This window comes from Dacryopinax primogenitus (genome assembly GCF_000292625.1).
Source record: "Dacryopinax primogenitus strain DJM-731 SS1 chromosome Unknown DACRYscaffold_5, whole genome shotgun sequence".
Lineage (NCBI taxonomy): Eukaryota > Fungi > Basidiomycota > Dacrymycetes > Dacrymycetales > Dacrymycetaceae > Dacryopinax > Dacryopinax primogenitus.
In genome coordinates, this window is record NW_024467202.1 from 983,673 (window position 1) to 1,006,972 (window position 23,300).

Consider the following 23,300-nt stretch of genomic DNA (forward strand, 5'->3'; position numbering starts at 1 on the left):
GTTGAACTGATGAGCGCTTGTGAGCAGGAGACCACCCAAACTCGGCGGCCGTGAGGCTGGGTCGTGGTCAAGCGATAGGGCTTACTCCGCATTTTATGCCTTTAAATGGGCACCGCTCCGCCTCGGCGTCCGTGCCCCTATGCTGATGCTGTATATAAATTATTGTTGGATTATAAGTCAAAAAAGATAAAACTGCGGGATAATCCGTGTAAGGTAATTTCTGCATCCGGGACTGTGTAATCACTGTGCGAAAACCTCCGAAGAAGTGCAAACCCTTTTATTACCCAAATTCGCGGCAGAAGGGGGCGTCTCCTGTGCCAGCCCGCACTGGTGCAGAGTCACTCTCTTCTTGACTCTCTACAACCACCTGCCGAAACTAGCATTCAACACTCAACCTTCGTTACTCTTTACTTTTGTTTCTTTACTCCCAGCCATCCATCGATGTCAAACAGCAGCATATACTACCCCTTTCCACCCTACGACCTTGTACCCGAACCTGTCACTTTCCCCATCTACTATGCCCCGCGCCCCTCAGTCATCCCAGGCGTATCAGACGCCCATCTCTCCCTCGCAGCTCCAGTACTTACATACTGGGGCTACTCCCTCATCTTTCACATCTTCGACACCTATCCAGAATACTTCCCGTGGCTCGACAAGTATAGGATCCACGACAGCGAAGAGATGAAGTCACGCAACCTTGTCACAAAGTGGCAGGTCCTTCGTGCTGTCGTCTTCCAACACGCGATACAAACTCTGCTCGGACTGTGGTGGATGGAGGAGGTGAAAGAGAGCACAAACCATGCTGCTGCTATGCGCCAACTCGCACCGTGGGTCGTCAGTCTCTCAAACCTGATTCTGGGACCGCGCATCGCCCGTACGCTCCTGCAGCAGTACGGCACGAGCATCGTCGAGTTCGTGTACTGGTGGGCAATCCCCACCATACAGCTCCTATTTGCAACGTGCGTCATTCCACACACTTTGGGACCTGCTGCTGACCAGCCCATAGCTTCCTCGTCGACACATGGCAATATTTCTGGCATCGCGCGTTCCACATGAACAAGTTCCTATATCGGCAATTCCACTCACACCACCACCGATTGTACGTTCCTTACGCCTTTGGCGCGTTATACAACCACCCGCTTGAGGGTTTCGTGCTCGACAGCGTCGGAACGGTCATCGCCGAGGCCGTCTCGGGGATGAATGTCCGCCAAGCGACGGTGCTCTTCATGCTCGCCACGTTCAAGACAGTGGACGATCACTGTGGATACGCTATCCCGTGGGACCCGTTCCAGCTACTGTTCGGGAACAACGCGGACTACCATGATATCCACCACCAGCAGGCAGGCATCAAGCGCAATTTCTCACAGCCGTTTTTCACCCACTGGGACTACATCCTCGGCACCCGGCTGACAAGAAAAGACTTTGAGGCAAGCAAGAACAAGGGGAAGGCAGCGCAGGAGCAGAAAAAGCTCAAGGAAGTCTGAGCGCATCCTGTATGCTTCTCTCTGGCTTGGGTTGTGGGAGGAAGGTGGGGTGCATGCGGTTCGTTCGTTCGTTATGCTGGATGGCGGTGTGGATTGGCTCGTCCTGTTTTCCGTTTGACCGCCATTTGGACACTCGCGGCTCACTCTCTTTGTATGGATATACTAATGCGTAATACTGTAGACTCTTGCTACTAGTCCTGACATGGCCAGATTGTGTCATACCCGTTGAATCTATGTCACTGCAGAAATGAATTGACCACACCTCATTCTGAATCGTTACACTGAGAGCGTTGAGCAGCAAAACTTTGTCCAGAGGGAAGCACTCACTCCTGAACCGGAGATACGCCATCAGCAAAGCACAGCAGCCTGTCGCAACAGTTACAAGATACTGCAATGTATTTTGCTGCCATCTGTTAGCATACACACATCCAATATCATAACGCATTACCCACCTTGGACGTCTCGATTGCCGTCCTCAAGCCAGCGATCTCACTCTCAATCCTCGTATCCACCTCCCGAACCTTCTGTTCCTGTGCACTCATCTCATCCCTTAGTCTCCCCTTTTCCAAATTCAGGTCCAGCCTCACACCAGCCTGCGTGCGGGCGATCTCCTCCCTCAGCCTCTGCTTAAGCCGCTCGACCTCGCCCGTGAGCCTATCGTTGTCCGCCTTCATAATGGCCAGGTCGTTCTTCTCCATCAGCTGCATCTCAGACTTCAGCTGTGCGAAATCCACTTTCTGCGTATACAAGTACTGCGTCTGGTTAGCGAGCCCCTTTCATGGGAGAAGAACGGAAAGCAGCACCTTCTCCTGCTCAGGCTTCGTGACCATGTTCTCCATCATATTCCTAATGCTCTCATCCACCACGTCGGCCATAGCACCCATCACGCCTTCGGCTTGGATTCGGGTCAGTCCCTCCTTCTCGAGCCGCTCGACAAACCGGTGCGTGTCGAAGTTGGCATTATGAGGCGAGGGGGTGAGGTGTACCTGCCGGGGGTGTGGCAGGCGGCCTAGGAAGGCGAGCGTGAGCTTTGGAGACGTGGGTTAACGGAAACACATACCCCGTACTGCAGTGAGTACGTTCGAAGGACCTGCTCGTAATAGGCATGACATATTATACATTCGAGAGCTGAGAGGCCGACACGCAGCACATCTCCACCAGGAGTAACACAACCCCGTGTGGCTGTGTCGGCGCTTTCGTTTTTTTTCACGCGCTCGAGGCGAAAGACCCCTTTTTTGCTCCAGGGATCCGTTGAAGTCTGCCATTGCTTTTTCCTACTCACTGCTTGACGCTCGGATACCACCATGCAGGCCGACGACGTAATATGGAGTGTGATAAATACCCAGTTCTGCTCTTATAAGGTCAAGTGAGTGCACCCATTCCAGGAAGAAGGGCAAAGGAGTTGACCAGGTGTAGGACGGCGACGCAGAATTTCTGTAGAAATGAGTACAACGTCACCGGCTTTTGTTCTAGACAGTCTTGCCCTTTAGCTAATTCTCGGTATGCGACTGTGAGAGAGAAAGACGGTGAGTTTTATTTCCCGTGCTGAGGATGCGTGTTGACGATGTGTTAGGGATATTGTACCTTTATGTCAAGACGATCGAACGTGCGCATCTACCGAACAAGATGTGGGAGCGAATAAAACTCTCCAAGAACTATGCCCAGGCTCTAGAGCAGGTATTTATATACTGTGTATACCTAGCTGTGCTTTCACTAAAAAGCGTTCAGATCGATAAGGAACTGATCTACTGGCCCAATTTCATCACACACAAGTGCAAGCAGCGTGTGACCAAAATCACCCAATATCTTATCAAAATGCGCAAATTGAAGCTCTTTGCGCAACCCAAGCTTGTTGGTATTAAGAAGAAACTTGATCGTCGAGAAGCGCGGCGGGAAGCCAAGGCGCTGGCTGCTGCACACATCGAGCGCTCAATCGAGAAGGAGCTGCTGGAGCGACTTAAATCGAAGGCATATGGTGATGCACCCCTGAACGTGAATGAAAACGTCTGGAAGCAGGTGTTGGAGGGTAAGCGGGCACGGGAGAAAGAGGCTGAGAAAGAACTGGACGGAGGGCTGGAGCTGGAAGACGACGAGACGGAGGAAGAAGATGAGGAAGAGCTCGAGGCGGAGATGGAAGAGGAGGAACTTGATGATTGGGGCGAGCATGAGTTTGTGGAGGACGTCAGTGGCGACGAGTTTGATGGAATTAGTGATTTGGAAGATTTGGACGAAGTTGGGGTCTTGATATGGCTCTACCAACCACGTGTGTGCTGATTACGCGTTAGGATGGAGAGTTTGTTTCAGACGACGAAGAAGAGGACTCCGAGGTTGAAGCACCTCGGAAACCAACCGTTGATTCTATCCTTGGCAAGCGGAAGGCTTCCTCAGCCCAAAAGGGCCCAGATAAACCCAAGAAACCTAGAAAGAGTGCGTCCACATCCCGCCTTTCGCGGACGTATACTGACTTGCTTGCAGAGGGTGCGCGCGTAGAGATCGAGTACGAGAGAGAGACAGCCCCCGCCGCAAAAGAGATGCTGGTCAATTGGTAGACCCATATCTCACAGCTCGACACACTTGTACTATATTGTCTGGATACATCCACCTTAAGCTTTGTCTTGCGCATGTAGGGTCCAGCCATGGATCTCCGATCGTCCGGTGGACCGGACTCAGGATACCGAGACCGCAAACAACAACATAGGGTTTCCATCTTCTTCCCACCGCAACTCCGAGCTGAGTGTCATCATTTTACCCCACTGTTTCCGAAATCTCCCGCATATTTCTACAGAAAATAAGCATGGCACACTGCAACGAAAGTTAAAGTGGCCCGCGTAGGAACGAGAAAAGCGGACTTATGGATCCGAGGCAGTGCAAAAAGGGAACGGGCAGGGGTTGTCGATGGATCTCTGTATGCCGCTCCGATCATTGTGAAGTCTGGCCTCGCGGAGAGGTCGTCATGAAAATGATGCGCTATAGGAGTATACAAATTGGTCAAGCGTTTGTCAACTCGTCTTCATGCGTCAATTTACTCCGAACTTGGAAATCCTGCCGGGCTGGAAATCTATAAATTGTGGCCGATTGGTAGCCCAGAATGACTGCAAAGTCAATACAGCAAGTTACCTAACCTCTTTCATTCCCTCAAGGGGCCGTTTCAACCTCAACGCCAGCATAGGACCGCAACATGTCAGCTAGCCATCCCGTCGTCCTGGTCACTGGTGCCAACGGCTATATCGGCTCTACCATCCTCCTAGAGCTCATCAAGCACGAATATCAAGTGAAGGCAGTCGTAGTAAACACTTTTCTGTGTTATTCCAAGGATATGGTGACTGATTTTCCTCAGCGCCGCCGTAATAGTGGAGATGCATTCAACGCCAAGTACCCTGAGCAGGCCAGCTCGATCGAATGGGTAAAGTGCCAGTTCTCACCAACTTGGGCGCTATGATTTCCGCCATGAGCAGTGTCAACTATGTGATCCACCTAGCCTCCCCATATGTCTTCGATATCAAGGATAACGAGCAAGACCTCATCCCAGCGAAGGAGAACACACGAGTCATGCTCGAAGCTGCGGCGAAGCACCCACGCGTGAAGCATGTGGTGCTCATGAGCAGCTTTTCCGCTGTATGCTCGCCTTTTATGGGGCTATGGCCCGAGAAGACGTACGACGACGACGATTGGAACCCAACAACTTGGGGACAGGCTGCAAAATTAGACATGCCTCCCTTCGTTTACGCTGCATCAAAGGTCAGTCGGGTTATTGGTCGCTTTTCAGCACTTCTCTTACATGAATTTCAGGCCATCGCAGAGCGCGAAGCTTGGGACTTCGTCAAGCAGCCGAATGGTACGTTTACCCTTACCACTTTGTGCCCACCAATGGTGTACGGCCCACCGATGCAACCTGTGACCTCAATGAACGGCCTCAATGAGTCGGTTGAGGAGCTGTGGCACCTGTTCACCGGGAAAGTATCTGATATTCCTGTGGTACCCGTATTCATTGATGTTCGTGACCTGTAAGAACTCTTTGTCAGCTCCCTTCTCCCCAGCTTGAACACCTTTGTTGCAGTGCCAGCATCACCATTGCCGCCCTCACAAATCCTAAGGCGAAGAACCAGAGGTATTTGTGCGTCGCCGCGCACTTTACCATCCCTCTTCTTCTGAAGATTGCCGGCCAAGCGTTTCCGGAGCACGCACATCGTATGCTTCCTCAAACCAGTATACCCGGTGAGCACTTCAAGACCAACAGCCACAAAGTGGAGTCGGGTTTTGGGATCAAGTGGACCTCCCTGGAGAAGAGTATCTCTGACACGGCCGCGTGGCTCTACAAGACTGAGAAAGAGCTCGCCTAATTTGATGATTAAACGAATCGAGATACTACTTTGCGAAACAATAGGAAGAATCGTACGTAATATGGTGTATTGATGTTAGAGGAGTATCCATCATAATCACAACTCCTGTACATATATCGGATATGGATGGACGGTCCACCCGCGGTTATGCCCTATTCTCCCACTGGTACGCTTGCAGGAGTCATTCGGGGACCTTCACAAACAAAGGTGCGAGAATTGAAACCCAGATTGGGTTCGCAAGATCAAACTCGCTCAAGCTTGACGATAGGAAATACCCGCTAAGAATGCGACGATCAAGGTTGTTGGTCTCGCTAATGATTCCAGTCGTTTCCAGGACGTACCAACCAGAAAGTAGTTCCATAGCACTAGGAAAACGCAACCTGCGCCACTCATTCATCACCCTCATCACGATCTCTTCAAGTCTGGCTGACAGGATGGAGAACCGCCATCCCCAGCCTCGACAAAGACGAAGTGTAATACTATGAAGAAGCCTGCAATCGAGCGTGTAGTTTGGCTTGGAATCCGTTGTGGTTTGCGTCGCTCAGTCTAAACTTGCACGCATTCGATGGTTGCATTATTACAGTACAGAGTGGCGTTGATGTTATGTTACATTGATGTCTCTTTTAGTAACCTTGGAGAACGTCAAACAACTGTGAGCATGGTGCGCGATGGAACGATGGAAGGCGTACGTGAAGGGATATTGGTCATTGGCGCGTGTCCTACACGCGAATCTAAGTTGGTTCGCTAAGGTGCTGTATTCGACACAGGTTGGACACCTTCATAGATCTCGCGTTTCTGTTGACTCTCGAGCAGGAGTTGCTCTCGTTGCCGACGTTTTGCTGCAACCCGTGCCTCGTCCTTGAGCACGCCTTGATACATGGACTTCAAGTATACACGTCAGGATCTCTCCCAATGAGCTGGACATGCCAAATTTACTGACCTCACGTTCTTGGTCTTGCATGTAATGGACGCCCCATACAGTGACAGCTGCGAACGCGATCGAAGCGATAAAGGTAATCTTCGATGCTCGACTGGCCATGGCTCACGGGTTTGAACAGAACGTTGCCGTTTGTGGGCGAACGCGGAAGACGAGAGTATGCGGACCCTTTTGTGCAACCGGCCGACGAATTGATTCCGGTCTGCTCCGCTTCCCCTTCCTCTCCATCTGCTTTCGGCGCTCTGTAGTACTCCGACCGTTCCATCTCTATCGTCGCTATACGTGCGGATGGCCTCCAGGCTCTTAACAAAATCATTGAGGGCTTCGGGTATGTTGTCTATGTACGCTGCGTGAATGACCAGATGCTCATAAGGTGTTGTAGCCTCTCTCGCACGCCCACAGGTCGCTGCTGCTCTGCCTCGCGTTGCGGTGTCCCAGAGGTGCGAAGTTCTACTAAAGCTCTTGTGTATACCATAACTTACATACTCTCAGCATGCGTGGGTACGTTGAGAAGCGTATGTCTATCGAAATCTTCATGTACGAACATTTGCTGACCCTTGCACAGAACCGCCTGCAGAGCGCGCATCTGCCATCATCGACGCTCTCCCCGGCAACTCCTTGATCACCAAGACCGGTTCTGTCGTTCTTGGCACCGGCCTTGCTGCCGCTGCCATCTCCCAGGAACTGTATGTTGTGAATGAGGAGACGGTCGTGGCGGTTGGCTTCCTCATCCTGCTCACGGCCCTTGGTCGTGGCATGTCCGGCCCGTATGGAGAATGGGCGAAGGCTGAAGTCGCGGTACGCTGCATTGTTTACGTGTCGTTCTGCTGTTGTTGATTTTACGTCAGAAAATTGCTGGTATTCTTAACGATGCCCGCAAGCACCACACATCCGCTGTGCAGGAGCGTATCGATGCCGTGAACGAGATGCAAGATGTTGTTGCTATCACGAAGGACCTGTTCGCGCTTTCAAAAGTGCGCACTTGACAATCCTCAAAAATTTCGATGATGCTAATCTTTGTAAAGGACACTGCAAAGCTCGAGGGAGAAGCGTACGTTCTTAAGCAGAAGACCGCCGTTGCTGCTGAGGTGAAGGCCGTCCTCGATTCATGGGTACGCTTCGAGCAACAGGCGAAGGAGAACGAGCAGGCAGAGCTTGCTCGCTCGGTGATTGAAAAGGTCATGGCGGACATCCAAAGCGAGAAGACGCAACGGGAAATCCTCATGAGCGCGGTTGCTGAGGTCGAACGTGAGTACACTTCATTAGTGATTGCTGACAATTCTGATAGATGTCGCACTAGAACTCGTCAAGAGCAAGGCTATCTAAACGTAGATAGGTAGAAAGCTGAATTGACTAGCCGCAAAAATCCATAATCTTATTCCCAATCCAATTGTGTTTGATATGGGGATTCGCCAAAGTATCTGCATGCCCAACTGGCCACAGGAATGCTCTGCGCTAAGTGAGACGATCATCGTCATTATATCACGTGATGTTCCCGTCTGTCCCCGGAAGCACTCGCGTCCTTTTGGGCGAAGGTCCCTGTCTGTGCACCGGGACAAGTCTTCGTCGTCTCTTCGGCAACGCTCGACGTGTATACTCCGGCCTCGCTTCGCTCTAGCCGTACTATAGACGACGACCTCCCCATAAAAAAGACGACGACAGCACCGTCAAGCTGCGCCGATCGAACCCACTCCGCGATATTTCCACCCTGTCTACCTCAGCAACATCGCCACGCCTTCCCACGCCCCACCCTAAAGTCATCTCACTCATGGATAACGATCTAATCCAGCTTGTCAACAAGCTGCAAGATACCTTCGCCAACCTTGGTCCGTGGACGCGTATCTCCTTGTGCAGAATCCCATTCTCATTGTTTCTATACAGGCGGGGAGCTTGACATGCCCCAGATTGTGGTCGTAAGTGAAGGTCGCGTCGCAGTCGTTCCCTGCCCCTAACGACTGCTCAGGTCGGGAGTCAATCTGCGGGCAAATCAAGCGTCTTAGAAACGTAAGCTCAATCTCCACCACATATTATCAAGGGCAGCAGCTCACACTGTACACAGTATCGTCGGGCGCGACTTTCTCCCGCGCGGTGCTGGGATCGTAACGCGCCGACCTTTGACTTTACAGCTCGTCCACATCCCGCCTCCTGATCCCGATAACCCCACTGCGTCTAGCTACGCCGAATACGGACAGTTCCTTCATCTCGACAAACGGTTTACAGATTTTGGCGAGATCCGGCGCGAGATCGAGGCTGAGACGTTCCGCGTTGCGGGCCAGAATAAGGGGATCTCAAAACTGCCGATTTCCCTCAGGATTTATTCGCCGAAAGTACTGGATCTCACTCTAGTGGATCTGCCTGGGTTGACAAAGGTCCGATCGTTCATGATATTTTAGATCTCATACTAATTCACTTTCCAGATTCCTGTCGGTACGTTTGAGATCTAAATGAGGGCTCCTATCGCGACCTGACACGTGGTATCTAAGGGGACCAACCGTCAGATATCGAGCGGCAAATTCGCAACCTCGTTCTGGAATACATCTCCAAGCCGAATGCGTGCGTTCATCCTTGTGACAAGCTCACGATAACGCAGCTCATATATGACATAGTGTAATTCTTGCCGTATCTGCAGCGAATGTCGATCTCGCCAACTCGGACGCGCTCAAACTGGCGCGGTCCGTCGACCCTCAGGGTCGCCGCACCATCGGCGTCCTGACGAAGCTAGATCTCATGGACGCCGGCACGAACGCCCTCGACATTCTGAATGGCCGTATATATCCCCTGAAGCTCGGCTTCATTGGTGTCGTCAATCGCAGCCAGCAGGATATCAATTCAGAACGGAGCATGGACGATGCACAGGCGCACGAAAAGGAGTTCTTCCAGAACCACCCTGCGTACCGAAGCATCTCCCACCGGAACGGTACTCGATACCTCGCAAAGACGCTCAATCACGTCCTGCTCAACCACATCCGCGAGAAGCTACCGGATATGAAGGCTCGGCTGAACACGCTGATGGGTCAAACGCAGCACGAGCTGGATTCGTTTGGTGACGCTGCCTTGTTTGACGGTCAGCACCAAGGCGCCCTCGTCCTCAAGCTCATGACTTCCTTCGCACGTGACTTTGTCTCTTCCATAGAGGGCACATCCAGCGATATCTCCACCAAAGAATTATCAGGCGGCGCTCGCATCTACTATATATTTAACGACGTCTTCGGTCACGCGCTTGAGAGCATCGATTCCACCAGCAATCTCACTACTCAGGATATCCGAACGGCTATTAGGAACTCAACTGGTCCCCGCCCCAGTTTGTTTGTGCCCGAAGTCGCGTTTGATCTACTTGTCAAACCCCAGATCAAACTACTGGAGGGGCCGAGTCTGAGGTGTGTCGAGTTGGTGTACGAGGAGCTAGTCAAGATATGCCATAACTGCACCAGCACTGTGAGTCCTTATTACGTACAATTTCGTCCTTGCATCCATTCCCTCTTCTCTAGGAGTTGCAACGATTCCCTCGTCTCCACGCGCGCTTGATCGACGTGATCTCGGAACTTCTGCAGGAGCGACTTGGTCCTACATCCGAATACGCCTCAAGCCTGATTGACATCCAGGCTGCGTACATCAATACCAATCACCCGGCCTTCATGCAGAACTCCGCTCATGCTCACGCGCACCACCAGAGGAGGACTGCTGCTGTTCCCCCGCCCATTACCTCCACCGATATGAATGGATCTGTGTCTGCCGAGGAAGAGGAAGCAGACGACGAACATTCGGAAGTGATGCCCAATGGCACTGCCCCCAAGGACACTCGCTCGGTGTCCTCGACCGTTCATGACAGAAGCCGAGCACCATCCTTCGTTCCTTCGGGGGCAAAGGAGGCACCTCCCATGCATAACATGGCTCGCCATGATCGACGATCGACGAGCGGTGGTGCCCAACTTGGAGTCCCTACAGTGAACGCTGGCACATCCCCCGCTTCGGCCAAGGAGACTTTCTTGAACTACTTCTTCGGTGGAAACCAACCGGGGATGCCACCTGGTGCTTCCCCAGCCGCTCTGATGGTTCCACGGCATTCCCAGGTCGGCAGGGACTTGAATCCCGAGTCCGGCGTGCCCTCATCAGCTTTACAGGCTGTTCGTACCTTGGACGGGAGCAACGCTGCCTTTGATATGAAGAGTCTTGGCAAGCACATTGAAGCTGTTAGTTATTTTACTCCGCTACTAAACGTCTCCTGACGGCAAATAGGTACCCTCGGAAGGCGCAGCTCCATTGTCCGTCCGCGAAGAGATGGAATGCAGCCTTATTCGTTCTCTGATCGCCTCGTACTTTGACATTGTTCGACAAACAATCCAAGATCTCATACCGAAATCGATCATGCACCTGCTTGTTAACCACACCTCGCAACAGGTCCAGAATCGCCTAGTCTCCTCGCTTTACAAGCCGGAACTTTTCGCCGATCTCCTGCATGAAGACGAGGCGTTGGTGAACGAACGAGCGAGGGTGAAGGCACTATTGGATGCTTACAAGGAAGCGTTCAGAACTCTTTCGGAAGTGAGCTTGAAACCGCTGTGATCTGAGGGCTTTCGGTCAGTTCCTCGTTTAGATTATGAACACGCTGGATTTGTCTGGTATATACTCTGGGCTCTCCCAACAGTCCCTGGCTTATTATTCAATCCCATGTACATTATTGCATCCAAAACTCCCCGAATAAACGAATCAAAAGTTGGCAAGACCCCCCAAAAAATCCAAATGTGTGTTCCAACCTGAACAAATCAACACCACACGGCACATACGCACAGCTCGGTCGTCCCTTGCCCCTCAATTAAGCTCTCATCATGTCGCAACCTTACCAGCTCTCTCGCCAACGGTATGGTCGATCGGGCAGGGGAAAGAAAACAGCAAGTGTGATCGGGTTGGGCGTTGAGTGGAGACACTGTCTATGGAGCGCGCATAAACGCGTGCGATCAGGATACATATATGCGCAATGAAGCAGTGCAAGTGCAGTGACTCATCCGACGTCCGTGTCGTAGACCCGTTCTACTCGAGCACACCGATCACAAGTCACACTCGAGAGAACGCGGTGAGGAATGATAGCGAACGGATGCATTACAAGCAATACGCAACTAATCACATGTCTCATACTCCCGCAGCGCGGGTTTTCCGTCTGGCACAACACATGCACACACCCCATTCTTCCGTACGCAACTGGTGACGAAGACAGGGACAAGACGGGTTTGCCGAGCACCAGCGGTAGCACCGGCCTTGGCGTCCTCTGCTGCTTGTACGGCGGGGTTCACCTTCTTGCCATCCTTGAACCGAATGCGGGGAGGGGGGAGCACGGTTCCTGCGGCCCTCACGGGAACGGACAAGGACGACTGCAGGAGATGAATGCCTCCAGAGATGGGTACGTGGAAAGTGCAACAGTCCTCCTTCGGATGGTTTGTCGGCGACTTATTCATCATTCTCAAAGAAGAGGTCATGCTGGTCAGAGTACATAGTCGAATGATGAATCAAACATATGGTCAGATAGTCCGATCAGAGAGTAATGCCATTAATATTTGTTACCCCAGCCACTCAACGGTGTCGATCAAGCACATGTGGCAGTGTAAACCGTTGGCACGGAAACAACTGGGGTGAACCTGATCATCACGTGACTGGGGTCGCGTTCTGAATCGCGTCAATGAAATCCTCTTGTTCACAGCTACACATTTTATACTTCACACTCTATAGCAATGTACCGATGTCAAATATGTTTCGATGAAATTGGAAGCAATGGGAACATTGCTTGTACACCATGTGGTACGTCCTGCGACCTCTAATTGCTGCCTTGATAGTCTGAGAATTTCTTAGGCCACGCCTTCTGCTCCGAATGCCTCACCCACGCACTTAAGGTCCAATCGGTCTGTCCTTCCTGCCGCTCCATCGTAGAAACAGGACAGGGTACCCTCCCATTGGAGGATGCACGAGCTCTTATCACCGAGCTCTGCCGCAAGCTCCCCACGCGCAGAGCACAGATTGAATGTCTTGGACCTCATCCCGTCCGGCTGTACCTCGACAAAGATCATGTGGAACATCCCCCGAAAGACGAAACTGATACTCTGAGCTGGTATGAAAGGCGGACGTCTGAGCTTCAGGCGAAGTTGGCGGATGCAGAGGGGATGCTTAAGCTGGCGGAGGCGGAGGAGAAAGACGAGCTGAGGCTGTTGCGGGCACAGCTTAAGGTATTGGAGCGGACCACAAAAGACGCTGTTGTCCGTGCATCGGAGAAGGAGAACGAGTTGGCGGAGAAGGACAGATATTGGACTACGTTCTTCGACATGCTCGCACGGGAGAGGGTCGCGCTGGAAGATGCGGTGTACGAGAAGGGTACGGAGGTGCAAAGGCTGAAAATGAGGGAGGAGAAGCATGTCAAAGAAGTCAAGGAACTCACAGAGTGTGTCTGATACGGTTGACCGTGGACAATAACTGAAGGATCGATTAGGCACATAGCGGCGGTGGAGAGACGGGAACAGGAGCATATGCGGCACATAGGAGAGGCTGTAACGTCGATGAGGAAAAAAGACAAGAGGGTAAGTAGAACCACAAAACGCTCTCTCTAACTCCTCACACTCAATGACCAACAGATCACTCGCTACAAAGCTGTCGTCCAGCTCGCCAAGGACAAGGAATCCAACCTTCAAGCTCAGCTAAACCGCCTGAAAGCCTCATCTTCCGCTCCAAAATCTTCCACCCGCCAATCACTCGCACCCCCGTCCCCTGTTTCACAACGCTCTGATCCTCTGCCACAACACCAGGAAGACACCCCTGTGACGGAAGACGCGTCCCTCGAAGTTGTCTCGACGTTCGACGACGGTGGCCTCGACCCTAGCATGGATCTCATGCTTGCCGACCGGAGGCAGCTGGTCGCTGGTCAGCGCAAAGGTTGGCAGAATGCCGCAGCGCCGGCCACGAAACTTGGCAAGATAGGAAAGAGGAATCAGACGAACGGAGATGTGCTCAGCTTTCTGGATAAGAGGACTGGGGCTTTGAAGAAAGGCGTCGTATTTGGAGGGGGCCATCGGGTCAAGGCCAGAACATGACACCTCGAGTGGAGAGCAGGGGAGAAGACACAGACCATCATGCACCATATTCTATGTAGGACCGACTACGCACTGTACAACACCATCATTCGTTCTCCATTATTAGTAATTATTATCCAAGTATCATGACTTTCCCTTGCCAGGCAAAAACCTCCCTCTATGTCCAATCCTCGCGAACCCCGGACGCGAGTTCATCTGATCGATCGTCCTACGCAATTGATGTCAATCAGGTACCCAGCATAAATGGATGGTGTGCAGCGCACCGATGTGCCATCTCGGCAGCCCATGTGTTCGGTTTTAATTCTGGAGACCAGAACGCAGCCCCAAAGGTGAAAACCACAAGGGAGATCACAGCTTCTGCCATGACCTGCTCAACTTCTCAGTTTTAAACATGAATGAGAATGAGATCGACAAGCGTACATCTATGGCGGGAAGTTGTACAGGATCGCTTGCAGCTTTCATTTTTGATAACTCTGGAGAGGGATTTAGGGAGTGTTCGTGGACTACCAGGTAGCTTGGCACGCACGCTCATATGAGGAAAACGCGGCTGAGCAGGGCGTTAGTACTGTTCAATAGAGAATAGAACATGAGGGCGCACAATGTAAAAGACCAAATATTGAAACAGCGAGAAGTATTTGTCCTATTGCTGCATTCGAAGAGGACATGTTGAACCCAACAAGCTGTGTCCAAAGACGTGTGCGTTGATATGTTCGCGTTTTTGGCAACGTTGAGCGTCGTAGGGTCCAGAGCTGTTTCACCGAAGTAAAGACGATATACTCATACGTCAGCTTTGCGTAATAGAATACAGGTACAAGGTATTGATACAGCAGCCAGTATTCAGTAGTACAAGAATCTAGAACAAGTCATACAGGATAGTCCGTTGCCATATTCTCGTCTGTATCATTCTCCCCTTTTATCCCATCAATGACTGGCGGATTCTCCGGCTCAGCACTGTCTGACAACTTCCCCGCCGCGTCGTTTATATGCTCATCAGCAGCTCGAATTCGTTAGCCACATCACTAGTCTGTATTTGTGCACATGCATCACTGTATTTATCAGTTACATGTCCCACCTTATGACAGAAAAAAGCTCACTTGTACGCGTGTCTCACACTCTGCTTCAAGTGCGCGCTTTTGAACTGCTTAGTGCCTAGCAAAATGGCATCTAGTTCTGCAAAAAATCTATTCAGACGGTGTGTGACAGAATTTAACATTTGAGCGTACCCTTTGACTCCGCCAAAAGATATAATTTAGTGGCAGGAACCCACGCACTGTGCGGGGCGTCTTCAATCAGAGAGTTGCGAAAAATAGTGGGGATAACATACGAGGTTCGATTCTTGTCGAAGAACACGACATGCCATAGCCTACTATTCTTATATTTGAGTTGTGCAGCGGCTCTTGCTTCGACAAAAGCCTTTTCTGCATTAGGCTCTTCTAATTCAGCCAGTTCAGCGGGGAACCAGGGGAAAGTGTCCTGCTTCGCCCACACTTCACAAAACGCGTAAGACACCGGCAACTCTACCTCGACGGAGAAAAACGTACCAAGAGTGTTGGGTAGGAAAGTTGCTGCTGCAGTCTCCTCATCAATGTCATTGTCCTTGACGGTAATTGGCTTGCTCCCTCTCTTTCCATACATCCCCGTGATGATGGGCTTTCGCCCTCCTTGGCGCTGAACAGAACTGGCTGACTTGGGAACGCTAAATGAAGGTGCCGGAGACTTCCGTGGTTCATGGTTTTCTGTGGGCTCTTCCACTAGGCGTGGAGAGGCGGCTTTTCGCTTTGTGCGTTCCATGTCTGCATCTGTCTCTACGTCGCTTTCGGTGACATCGCTGACATCGCTGGAGAAGATGTTCGTAGCCTCTGTCGGCTGTACTGCAGAAGACGTGGTTGAAGGCTCATGTTTGAGGTCTACAAGAATTAACACATAATTCGAAAATGATGAAGGATACTTACTTGGTCTCTGTCGCTTAAGCGGTGGTGTGGTCGACATAGGTCCTTCACTCGGTCGGCCACGTTTCCTTGATGGTCCAGAAGGAGGTGGTGTGGCAAACCCTGGTTTGCTACCCGACCGAGTTCTGGAGCTGAGTACCCAACCTGCTTCGAAGTGCTTGAATTGCCCATGGGACGTCATCTCGTTCATATCGGTCACAATGAGTGGCACTCCAGGTAAGTCACTAGTTTCTCGTCTACGCCTCTTTGACTTATCGCCTGACCCTTCCGGTATGGCCGGGTGGAAAGGGGATAATGTCAGTTCGCTTGCACCAATCGTGGAAGTGTCCGGCTCCTGTGTCAATCCATCCGCTACAGCAGGAGTTTCTGAAGTGGTAGAAGTTTGAACCTGGCCTGAATCAGCGATCTTCCTGCTTCCTCTTGTTCTAGGCATGAGGAATGCATTCCGGAGGAGGTCTTCGCGTTCAGCTGCCGCTCGGTCACGCCGCTCCTGCTTTCGTTGTCTCTCAGCAACGCGATCTCTGGGAATTTTGGGCCGCGGAGGTGGCGGTGTAGGAGGCGGTTTCAGCTCGGTGACACCGTAGAAGGAGAGGAAGTCAAGAGCGCTACCAGCCAGGGTGAAGTCGAGTTCTTGGGGATCAATAACATCAGAGCGAACGAGGAGATCTAGCACTGCGATCGAAGGCTCCAAATTGTTAACACAGCGGAGATGTGGTGGAATGCGCGATGTGTCCCCTTCGCTGGGGTTTGCGGAGTAAACACCATCGGCCGTGGACGCGTGCACATCAGTAGCTCCGAAGGTTGTTGTGCCGTCTGCTTTAGCTACGTCCGTTTGAAGTCTGCTTAACTCGACGAGTATTGGTTCGCATGCCAGTTTGCATTTCATGGCGCTCTTGTAGTGGACGGAATTTGGGGCGTTGTACAGCATTGCGTTGTCGACGACCAGGTTCACATCGTCCTGGGAAAATGTGAGAAGGGTTCATATTTTACAGTCGAGAACGCACGCCGAACTCATCCACATTCATATATTCATGGTCCTTGATCTTCTCTTCTATCCGAGTCCAATCCATCGGGTTCTTAACAATGAGGTAATAATCCGGAACATCGGCTCTGTCGACTGGTTCATGGAAATATTTCATCTTGTCAGTTGCAACGACCTTCTCCAGGGCATCGCGGAGATCGTGCTCGAATGGAAAGAGCATTGTGCCAAGGGTGCTCTGGAATGCCTCGATCCGATCCATCTTCTTTCGTTCGCGACGGATGACGTATTCCGCCATGATTCGAGTACGTTCGATATCCCCGCGCAGAGACCCTAGGAACTGCGTGAAGTTAGCAAAGCAGCTCGCGAGGCAGAACCAACGCCATGCCTTAAGCTGTCGAGCCTTTTGTTCGTCCGTTTTGTGCCTATTTGTAGAGCTAGCGGTCCAGGGCTACGTTGTGTCAGCCAGAGATTACAAAATGTAGGGGTTGTCGCGCACCTCAAGGTGTAATCGCTTAAGCAAGGGTGCACCGCGCCTCGCCTCCCGTTTCAAGCTCCAATACTTGCACACCAGCGCCAAAAAATCCCTCTTCTTCAACACTCGAATCTTCAGAATATATGCAAGGACGCGATCGTATATGTATGCTGGAATGATTGGGGCCGGGGGGGCATAACCAGAAGAGTGTGCTAATGCAGCTTTCGTGGACTTGAGTGTTGCTGAGCCAGATACAGAAGCAGGAGGTGGAGTGTGCACGCGGCGATTCTTGAGCATATCCGATGGTAAGTGTTTCTCGCAGAATACACGCAGGGAATGTTCTTCTTCTGCAAAGGACTTCATTGAACCGAGCAAGCCTTCCTGCCGGGCGCAGGTGACGTGAAATGCCGTCGCGCATGAGGCTTTCTGACATTGGATACACGCGCCCTTCTTGATGCCACATATGCTACAAGCCTGTCCTCAACAGTCAGTTGATGTTGAAGCAGACATTCTGTGCTGTTTACCAATCTCCACCTGGGTTTGGATATCCGCTCGATGCCCTCGATCGGCTCCATATAGGCGCCTTTGGTGACTGTAACCTCTGGGTTCCACAAAGCACACAGAAGATGTACCCACTTCCCCGTGTTTGTTTGCTTGAACGCACCTGCTTCAGCGGGGCAAAGCACACATGACTGTGAGTTGTCAATACCAATCTTCGACCATCGACGACGTAAACACGTACAACAGGGTTTTCTGGGGAAATTGTACACTTTCGGCAAAGCCATTGACCCTCCGGGATATAAGGAATACCATAGCATTCTACACGACGGTGAGTCCTCTTTCGTTATGATAAATACGGCACGCGCCTTGATGAACGGCCAGGTTGCAGCCATCGCAGAACACGATCGCATTGCTGTTCTCCCCTTCGCCGTCATCACAAACGGCACAAGTGGAGTCTTCTGGTGGTGCATCCGTCTGAGACTTTGGAACTCTCTTCATCTGTAGTAATATCAGCGGGATGATCGTGGTGATCGGCTGAACCAGTCTTACCAAGTCAAACCACTCCTTTTCCAGTTTGTCAATAATAATCTCGAACGTCTCATATGTCACCTGATCCATCCCTTGATCCTTCCGTTCTTTGTTTAGTGAGTCCAGCCATTCCTGATCTTGTTCATCCATGTCGTACTCGACCTGCACGGCCAACTCGGCCTCGATGGGCTCTGAGTTACAGGTGAGTAAGTGCTTTGAGAACGATGAATGCTCTGCACCGATATAGCGGATGTAGTACTCCGGCCGCTCCCAATCATCAAAATTGTTATCTGTCGTGCATGTGTCATTATCCTTGGTCAATGGGGACATATATTGGACATACACCCATACGACCTGGCCTGCATATCATGCACCCCGAACGGCTTTGTAGCCTTCTCATCCTCAATCTCCCTAAAGCTCGCCCTAGGCAAGTCAACAAGTTTAGCGACTTTGAAATCGGCGTCCTTCCTCCCTGGTCGCATGTTCTGTCTGTCTGTCGATACGCCGAACAGGTGGGTATACAGTACTGCAAGCACGTCCCTAGGAGGTTGGTTAGGGTTAGCGCCCACTCAGTGTTCCACGTGCCACAGATGAAGGGCGTATGTAAGGGGCTGTGCTTTCACAAGGTCTATTCACTTCATGTCCCTGGCAAACTTCTGAGCTGCGTTGCAGCCGATCAACACAAGGAAAGTTGCTGCGGCAGCGAGACCCCTCAGCAAGATTTCTCTCTCCAATTCCCTCACCAGATTGAGCAGGATGGGTATGACGACTGTCAGCGAGTTCTCCCGCCCGCTTGTTATGTCTGGACCGTCAGGGACCGGCAAGTCGACACTATTGAAGCGGTTGTTTGAGGAATTCCCAGACAAGTTCGGGTTTAGTGTTTCTCGTAGGTCTTTGGACAATATGCTAACTATTTAATGCTTATAAAACCGCCAGATACCACCCGCGCGCCTCGTTCAGGAGAAGAGGATGGCAAAGCATATCACTTCGTTACGAAAGAAAAGTTTGAAGACCTGATCGGTGAAAAGGCGTTCCTGGAAACCGCCAAGTTCTCGAGCAACTATTACGGGACGAGCGTACAAGCCGTCAAGGATGTTAGTCAGCAGGGGCGTAGATGTATTCTGGATATCGAGCTCCAGGTGCGTGCAACCTGTGCAGAGCTAGGCTGCTTGTTGACGTTGGATGCAGGGCGTGAAGCAGATCAAAGCAAGTCACTCAGAGTTGGGCGCTGTATACGTCTTTGTCTCCCCTCCTTCGTGGTCAACCCTCGCATCTCGCCTTACTGGTCGTGGAACGGAGACAGATGCAAGCGTCAAAGCACGTCTAGAAGCTGCATACCATGAGATTCAATATGCTAAGGAGAAGAATCACGACTATGTCATTGTCAACGACGACTTGGACCGCGCATATGCAGTATTCAAACAGCTCGCACTGGGAGAAGAGGGCGTGAAGAGCGACGAACTGCCACCCCTGGACGATCACGCAGACTACATTCAGATTCAGAAATGAATCCGATTATCGCTATTTCGACAGTTCGGAGTGGCTTCTTCCTCACTTTACCCAAGAGCACATTACTCGTGTTGTGACTGCCCGAGGGCAATCAAATGTATGACTAGACAATAGAATAATAGAGCATTTGTTATCACTATCGTACAGAAAGTCTCATGGCCATCATGATGTTAGACTGAGACAACACGTGCCCGTGACGCGACTAATAAACGCGTTGGTCTGAGATCCCTGGCACACGGCATACATACCCATGGACAGGAGCGAAGCGCAAGAGCACCGCCGTATTTCCACCCACCTTCAGTCGCTGCGGGACAGTGGCAAGGATCCATATCGCATGATGTTGGAACCCACGTCCGCCCTGCTCTTCATGGACGCACCATCCTTCATGCCCCCACCGCCGATCCAGCCTATTACGACCACCGTTGGAGCGTTTCCGGAAGTGGCGCCATTATCCAAGCAGAGCTACGAGGATGTGTCTATTGAGATTGGTTGGAAGGAGGTTATGGATGCTTTCAATGAAGTCACAGATAACGGTGATTTACTCTCCGTCTTGGTCAGTCCGTCAATCTTCCCTGTCTCCTTCGCTGACCATTACAAGGCATGGCGCACAGTGCGGACGTTCATGCAACCTCGCCCATTGAACGAGCCACTCGAATCATCGGACGTTCCAGAGCTTCAGGGGGCGATGTCCTACTTACATGCCCGCGGCATGTTTTCAGAGGTGCTCCGTTTCCGTTTGGCAAGCCTCGATAAATGCTTCGCCTGGATCGAAGACGAAGTTCGAACGCATATGCAACTATGGGAAGCTAAGATGGCTGTTCAGACCATATCGAAGCTAATTCAACGAATGTACGAGTGGTTCCTGGCTTGGTCCCAGCCATTCGATGCTTTCAGCCTTGAGTAAGGGCATTTTTTCTTCTAAATCTCAATGCCTCATTCACTATCAGTCCGGCTTTCATGAAGCATGCACGTGGAGAGTTCATTGCTCTCTTCCGTGCCCGGTGGCTCGCATGTCTGCCACCAAGCTTCACTCTTGGTCTTCGTCTGTTCCTTCGCACGACGCTCCAAACTCTCTCTGCGCACGAGAAGCTATTCCATATACTGGTTCAACTTGGCATCTCCGAGCGTTTCGACAAGACCTTCATCGATGTCATGTACGATGAACTGGAGCAGAAGATCCTGGACAGTTGTCCAGGAATTTGGAGGGAGCCAAGGTTGGAAATGATTCGCAAAGCTGCGAAGGAATTGGAAGAGAGATGGCTATCCGCCGTGTATGGACATAGGTTCTCGAGAACAGAGAATAGTGAGCGTTACGTTAGATGCGAGGCGAAGCGACCCCTAACAGACCTCAGATGACTGGTTCAAGAACGCGATGATGATGGTCACAGGCAGGCTGGACCACTTTATCTCGCGGACGCTCGTGGAGCTACGAACATCAGAAATATTTGATATCGTCGTTGACTTCCCCGACACCCTTCCAGCCATTCAGGATCTAAGGGTGTGTGTGCATACATTCCTAGGCCAAATCCAGCATCTGACTCGTTTCTTCCAGTTATGCATGACTCGCAGTCTGTATAGACCGGATTTCATAGACGGCCTGCGGGAAGTGTCCGTTTCTCTTTCCGCTGTCATGGCTCCCTGGCTCACTCGTCACCAGGGTCAATCAGCGCATCTTGCAGCCCGCCGCAGACACCGACGATATCATCACGTTCTACGTATCCTTGATTCGCTGCTTGCGTATCATCGATCCACAAGGTGTCATTCTACATAAAGTCGCGCCACCAATACGAAAGTATCTTCGGTATGCATGATGAGCAAACTATCAAGCATGCTACCGTTTGCTGACGCGATTCGCAGCGACCGACCGGATGCCGTCCGGTGCATCGTCAAACGCATGACTGATGAGAACGAGAGTTTCATGCAAGAGGGGGAACAGGTCGTTCCAATTCAACAAGTTCATGAGGCTTATGATGATTACACGGATCCGCACTGGTTGCCCGAGCCGGTCGATGCTGGAGCTGGTGTGCTACGCCATCTTCGCCCTGAAATGGTCTTCACTCATGTTCTACAGACTTCCGGACCACGCGGCCGATGGACATCGTCAGCACCCTAGTGTCCATCTACGACACACAAGACTTATTCATCAAGGAGCTTCAGCATCTTCTCGCTGGAAGACTTCTAGCGGTGCGGAATTCACCTCTGGATGACGAGATACGAAATGTGGAGATGCTCAAGATGCGTTTCGGTGAAGCCCCGCTGCAAGTCTGCGCAGTAATGTTGAAGGACATGTCGGATTCACGCAGGACGAACACACACCTGCACGGAGAACAATCTGTTCGTTCTTTGATTCTGGTCAGAGAGAAGAAAACTGAAATTGGGCCAGCACCCACTCTATACCACAGTTATCTCGCGCTTGTTCTGGCCGACTATTCAACCTGTCCCACTCAAGATGCCCGGACAGTTTAAGGAGTATGTGTATTGCTACTGGTTCCTTTTCGAACAATAGCTGACTAGCTATCTAGACTGCAAGATGGCTTCGAAGCCGAGTTCCACAAGTTCAAACCCGATAAGAGCCTGAAATGGGTGCCACAGCTCGGAGCCGTCTCGCTCAACCTAGAGCTAGAAGATCGGGTGGTCGAAGTGGAGGCTACACCAATCCAAGCAGGCGTCATCGAGCTATTCTCAGAACGAGGTTCGTTCCTTATTTGTGGAGAGTTCACTTTATGACCTCGAGACAGACACTTGGGATCTAGAGCAACTCATGCAGAAGCTCGGGGGAATCGACAGAGTTCTCGTACAGAGTGCGTTGGACTTCTGGATTGGAGAAGGCGTAGTGAAGAATGAAGGCAGCCGGTACATATTGCTTGAAAAGGCCGAGGCAGCTAAAGGAGTGTCGCAGCGGCCCCGTCCAGGCGCGTCTGTTATGGAACAAATACCGTGGCCGGGCTGACATCGCCACAGCCCCAGTTGATGAAGCGCCGCGGGTTGATGAGAGGGACAAGCAGCAAGCTGAACAAATGAAAATTTATTGGCAGGTACGGCACCAGTTGCCGTCCAACTGAACAATACTGATACGCAAATATCAGTTCATACAAGGGATGTTGACCAACCTTTCGTCCCTACCTATCGATAGGATACAGGCAATGCTGAAGTTTGCCCCGGGGTATAATCGCTCTGTACAGGAGTTGGCAGTATTTCTGGAATCTGCGCGAAAAGAAGGTCTGGTCGTGTTCACCAATGGTGCGTGGAAATTAGAGAAGAAATAAGGTATTCCGTGTGATTCGGTGAGCCGCCTCTTACTCGATTTACTAAGAGGCCAAATGTATTCATTGCCGTTGTACGTACAGGACGGCCATCCCGACGGAATCAACAGGAATCAAGACCTTGCCCTGCGTGGTTCATCATCGTCATGCTGCCAGCGTTGACTAGGACAGGCCACGAAATTGCCAGCGAGAATTTCATCTCCGTCATCTCATCAGCCATATTCATGACCATCTGGAGCGTGCCATTGCTCGTCTTGCAGTAAGC

General features: G+C 51.4%; 10 protein-coding genes across 10 annotated transcripts; 7 read left to right on the plus strand and 3 right to left on the minus strand.

Moving 5' to 3' along the window:
• Positions 1-441: 441 nt before the first annotated feature.
• On the plus strand, positions 442-2,458 carry DACRYDRAFT_21225 (uncharacterized protein; the record flags this gene model as incomplete). Its single annotated transcript, XM_040772300.1, has 5 exons — positions 442-959; positions 1,007-1,765; positions 1,812-1,887; positions 1,937-2,236; positions 2,288-2,458. The coding sequence occupies 2 exons, from the start codon at positions 442-444 to the stop codon at positions 1,482-1,484; spliced, it is 996 nt and encodes a 331-aa protein (XP_040630672.1). The 3' UTR covers positions 1,485-1,765; positions 1,812-1,887; positions 1,937-2,236; positions 2,288-2,458.
• Positions 2,459-2,742: 284 nt separating this feature from the next.
• DACRYDRAFT_115102 (Mak16 protein) lies at positions 2,743-4,033 on the plus strand (the record flags this gene model as incomplete). The annotated part of the gene is made up of 6 exons (XM_040769938.1): positions 2,743-2,850; positions 2,901-3,010; positions 3,058-3,161; positions 3,213-3,716; positions 3,770-3,911; positions 3,960-4,033. Exons 1-6 carry the CDS (start codon positions 2,789-2,791, stop codon positions 4,031-4,033), a joined length of 996 nt encoding a protein of 331 aa, XP_040630673.1. The 5' UTR covers positions 2,743-2,788.
• A 629-nt stretch (positions 4,034-4,662) lies between these two features.
• Positions 4,663-5,824, plus strand: DACRYDRAFT_105936 (NADP-binding protein; the record flags this gene model as incomplete). The annotated part of the gene is made up of 5 exons (XM_040768171.1): positions 4,663-4,770; positions 4,822-4,892; positions 4,940-5,222; positions 5,274-5,488; positions 5,542-5,824. The coding sequence occupies 5 exons, from the start codon at positions 4,663-4,665 to the stop codon at positions 5,822-5,824; spliced, it is 960 nt and encodes a 319-aa protein (XP_040630674.1).
• A 458-nt stretch (positions 5,825-6,282) lies between these two features.
• DACRYDRAFT_21226 (uncharacterized protein) lies at positions 6,283-6,891 on the minus strand. The gene is made up of 3 exons (XM_040772301.1): positions 6,765-6,891; positions 6,514-6,706; positions 6,283-6,455 (listed from the first exon to the last, which is right to left on the minus strand). The coding sequence occupies exons 1-2, from the start codon at positions 6,861-6,863 to the stop codon at positions 6,569-6,571; spliced, it is 237 nt and encodes a 78-aa protein (XP_040630675.1). The 5' UTR covers positions 6,864-6,891; the 3' UTR covers positions 6,283-6,455; positions 6,514-6,568.
• Positions 6,892-6,980: 89 nt separating this feature from the next.
• Positions 6,981-8,166, plus strand: DACRYDRAFT_21228 (ATP synthase). Its single transcript, XM_040772302.1, has 7 exons — positions 6,981-7,089; positions 7,144-7,201; positions 7,254-7,276; positions 7,327-7,559; positions 7,610-7,735; positions 7,787-8,009; positions 8,062-8,166. Exons 1-7 carry the CDS (start codon positions 7,050-7,052, stop codon positions 8,085-8,087), a joined length of 729 nt encoding a protein of 242 aa, XP_040630676.1. The 5' UTR covers positions 6,981-7,049; the 3' UTR covers positions 8,088-8,166.
• Positions 8,167-8,529: 363 nt separating this feature from the next.
• Positions 8,530-11,324, plus strand: DACRYDRAFT_49126 (uncharacterized protein; the record flags this gene model as incomplete). Its single annotated transcript, XM_040774884.1, has 9 exons — positions 8,530-8,587; positions 8,643-8,674; positions 8,725-8,765; positions 8,821-9,130; positions 9,179-9,188; positions 9,245-9,314; positions 9,368-10,196; positions 10,250-10,955; positions 11,011-11,324. The coding sequence occupies 9 exons, from the start codon at positions 8,530-8,532 to the stop codon at positions 11,322-11,324; spliced, it is 2,370 nt and encodes a 789-aa protein (XP_040630677.1).
• A 2,630-nt stretch (positions 11,325-13,954) lies between these two features.
• Positions 13,955-14,496, minus strand: DACRYDRAFT_105940 (uncharacterized protein; the record flags this gene model as incomplete). The annotated part of the gene is made up of 5 exons (XM_040768172.1): positions 13,955-14,039; positions 14,095-14,198; positions 14,252-14,304; positions 14,358-14,378; positions 14,430-14,496. The coding sequence occupies 5 exons, from the start codon at positions 14,494-14,496 to the stop codon at positions 13,955-13,957; spliced, it is 330 nt and encodes a 109-aa protein (XP_040630678.1).
• Positions 14,497-16,660: 2,164 nt separating this feature from the next.
• DACRYDRAFT_64824 (uncharacterized protein) lies at positions 16,661-18,488 on the minus strand (the record flags this gene model as incomplete). Its single annotated transcript, XM_040775762.1, has 7 exons — positions 18,285-18,488; positions 18,092-18,233; positions 17,977-18,053; positions 17,759-17,926; positions 17,259-17,708; positions 16,785-17,210; positions 16,661-16,738 (listed from the first exon to the last, which is right to left on the minus strand). Coding segments are annotated over exons 1-7 (1,470 nt in total), but the record flags the coding sequence as incomplete, so codon positions are not given.
• A 432-nt stretch (positions 18,489-18,920) lies between these two features.
• On the plus strand, positions 18,921-19,865 carry DACRYDRAFT_21231 (guanylate kinase). The gene is made up of 3 exons (XM_040772303.1): positions 18,921-19,149; positions 19,200-19,402; positions 19,452-19,865. The coding sequence occupies exons 1-3, from the start codon at positions 19,020-19,022 to the stop codon at positions 19,770-19,772; spliced, it is 654 nt and encodes a 217-aa protein (XP_040630680.1). The 5' UTR covers positions 18,921-19,019; the 3' UTR covers positions 19,773-19,865.
• An 864-nt stretch (positions 19,866-20,729) lies between these two features.
• On the plus strand, positions 20,730-23,038 carry DACRYDRAFT_49640 (uncharacterized protein; the record flags this gene model as incomplete). The annotated part of the gene is made up of 10 exons (XM_040774921.1): positions 20,730-21,075; positions 21,125-21,276; positions 21,380-21,573; positions 21,630-21,793; positions 21,844-22,106; positions 22,156-22,241; positions 22,295-22,464; positions 22,511-22,678; positions 22,734-22,807; positions 22,859-23,038. The coding sequence occupies 10 exons, from the start codon at positions 20,730-20,732 to the stop codon at positions 23,036-23,038; spliced, it is 1,797 nt and encodes a 598-aa protein (XP_040630681.1).
• Positions 23,039-23,300: the final 262 nt, after the last annotated feature.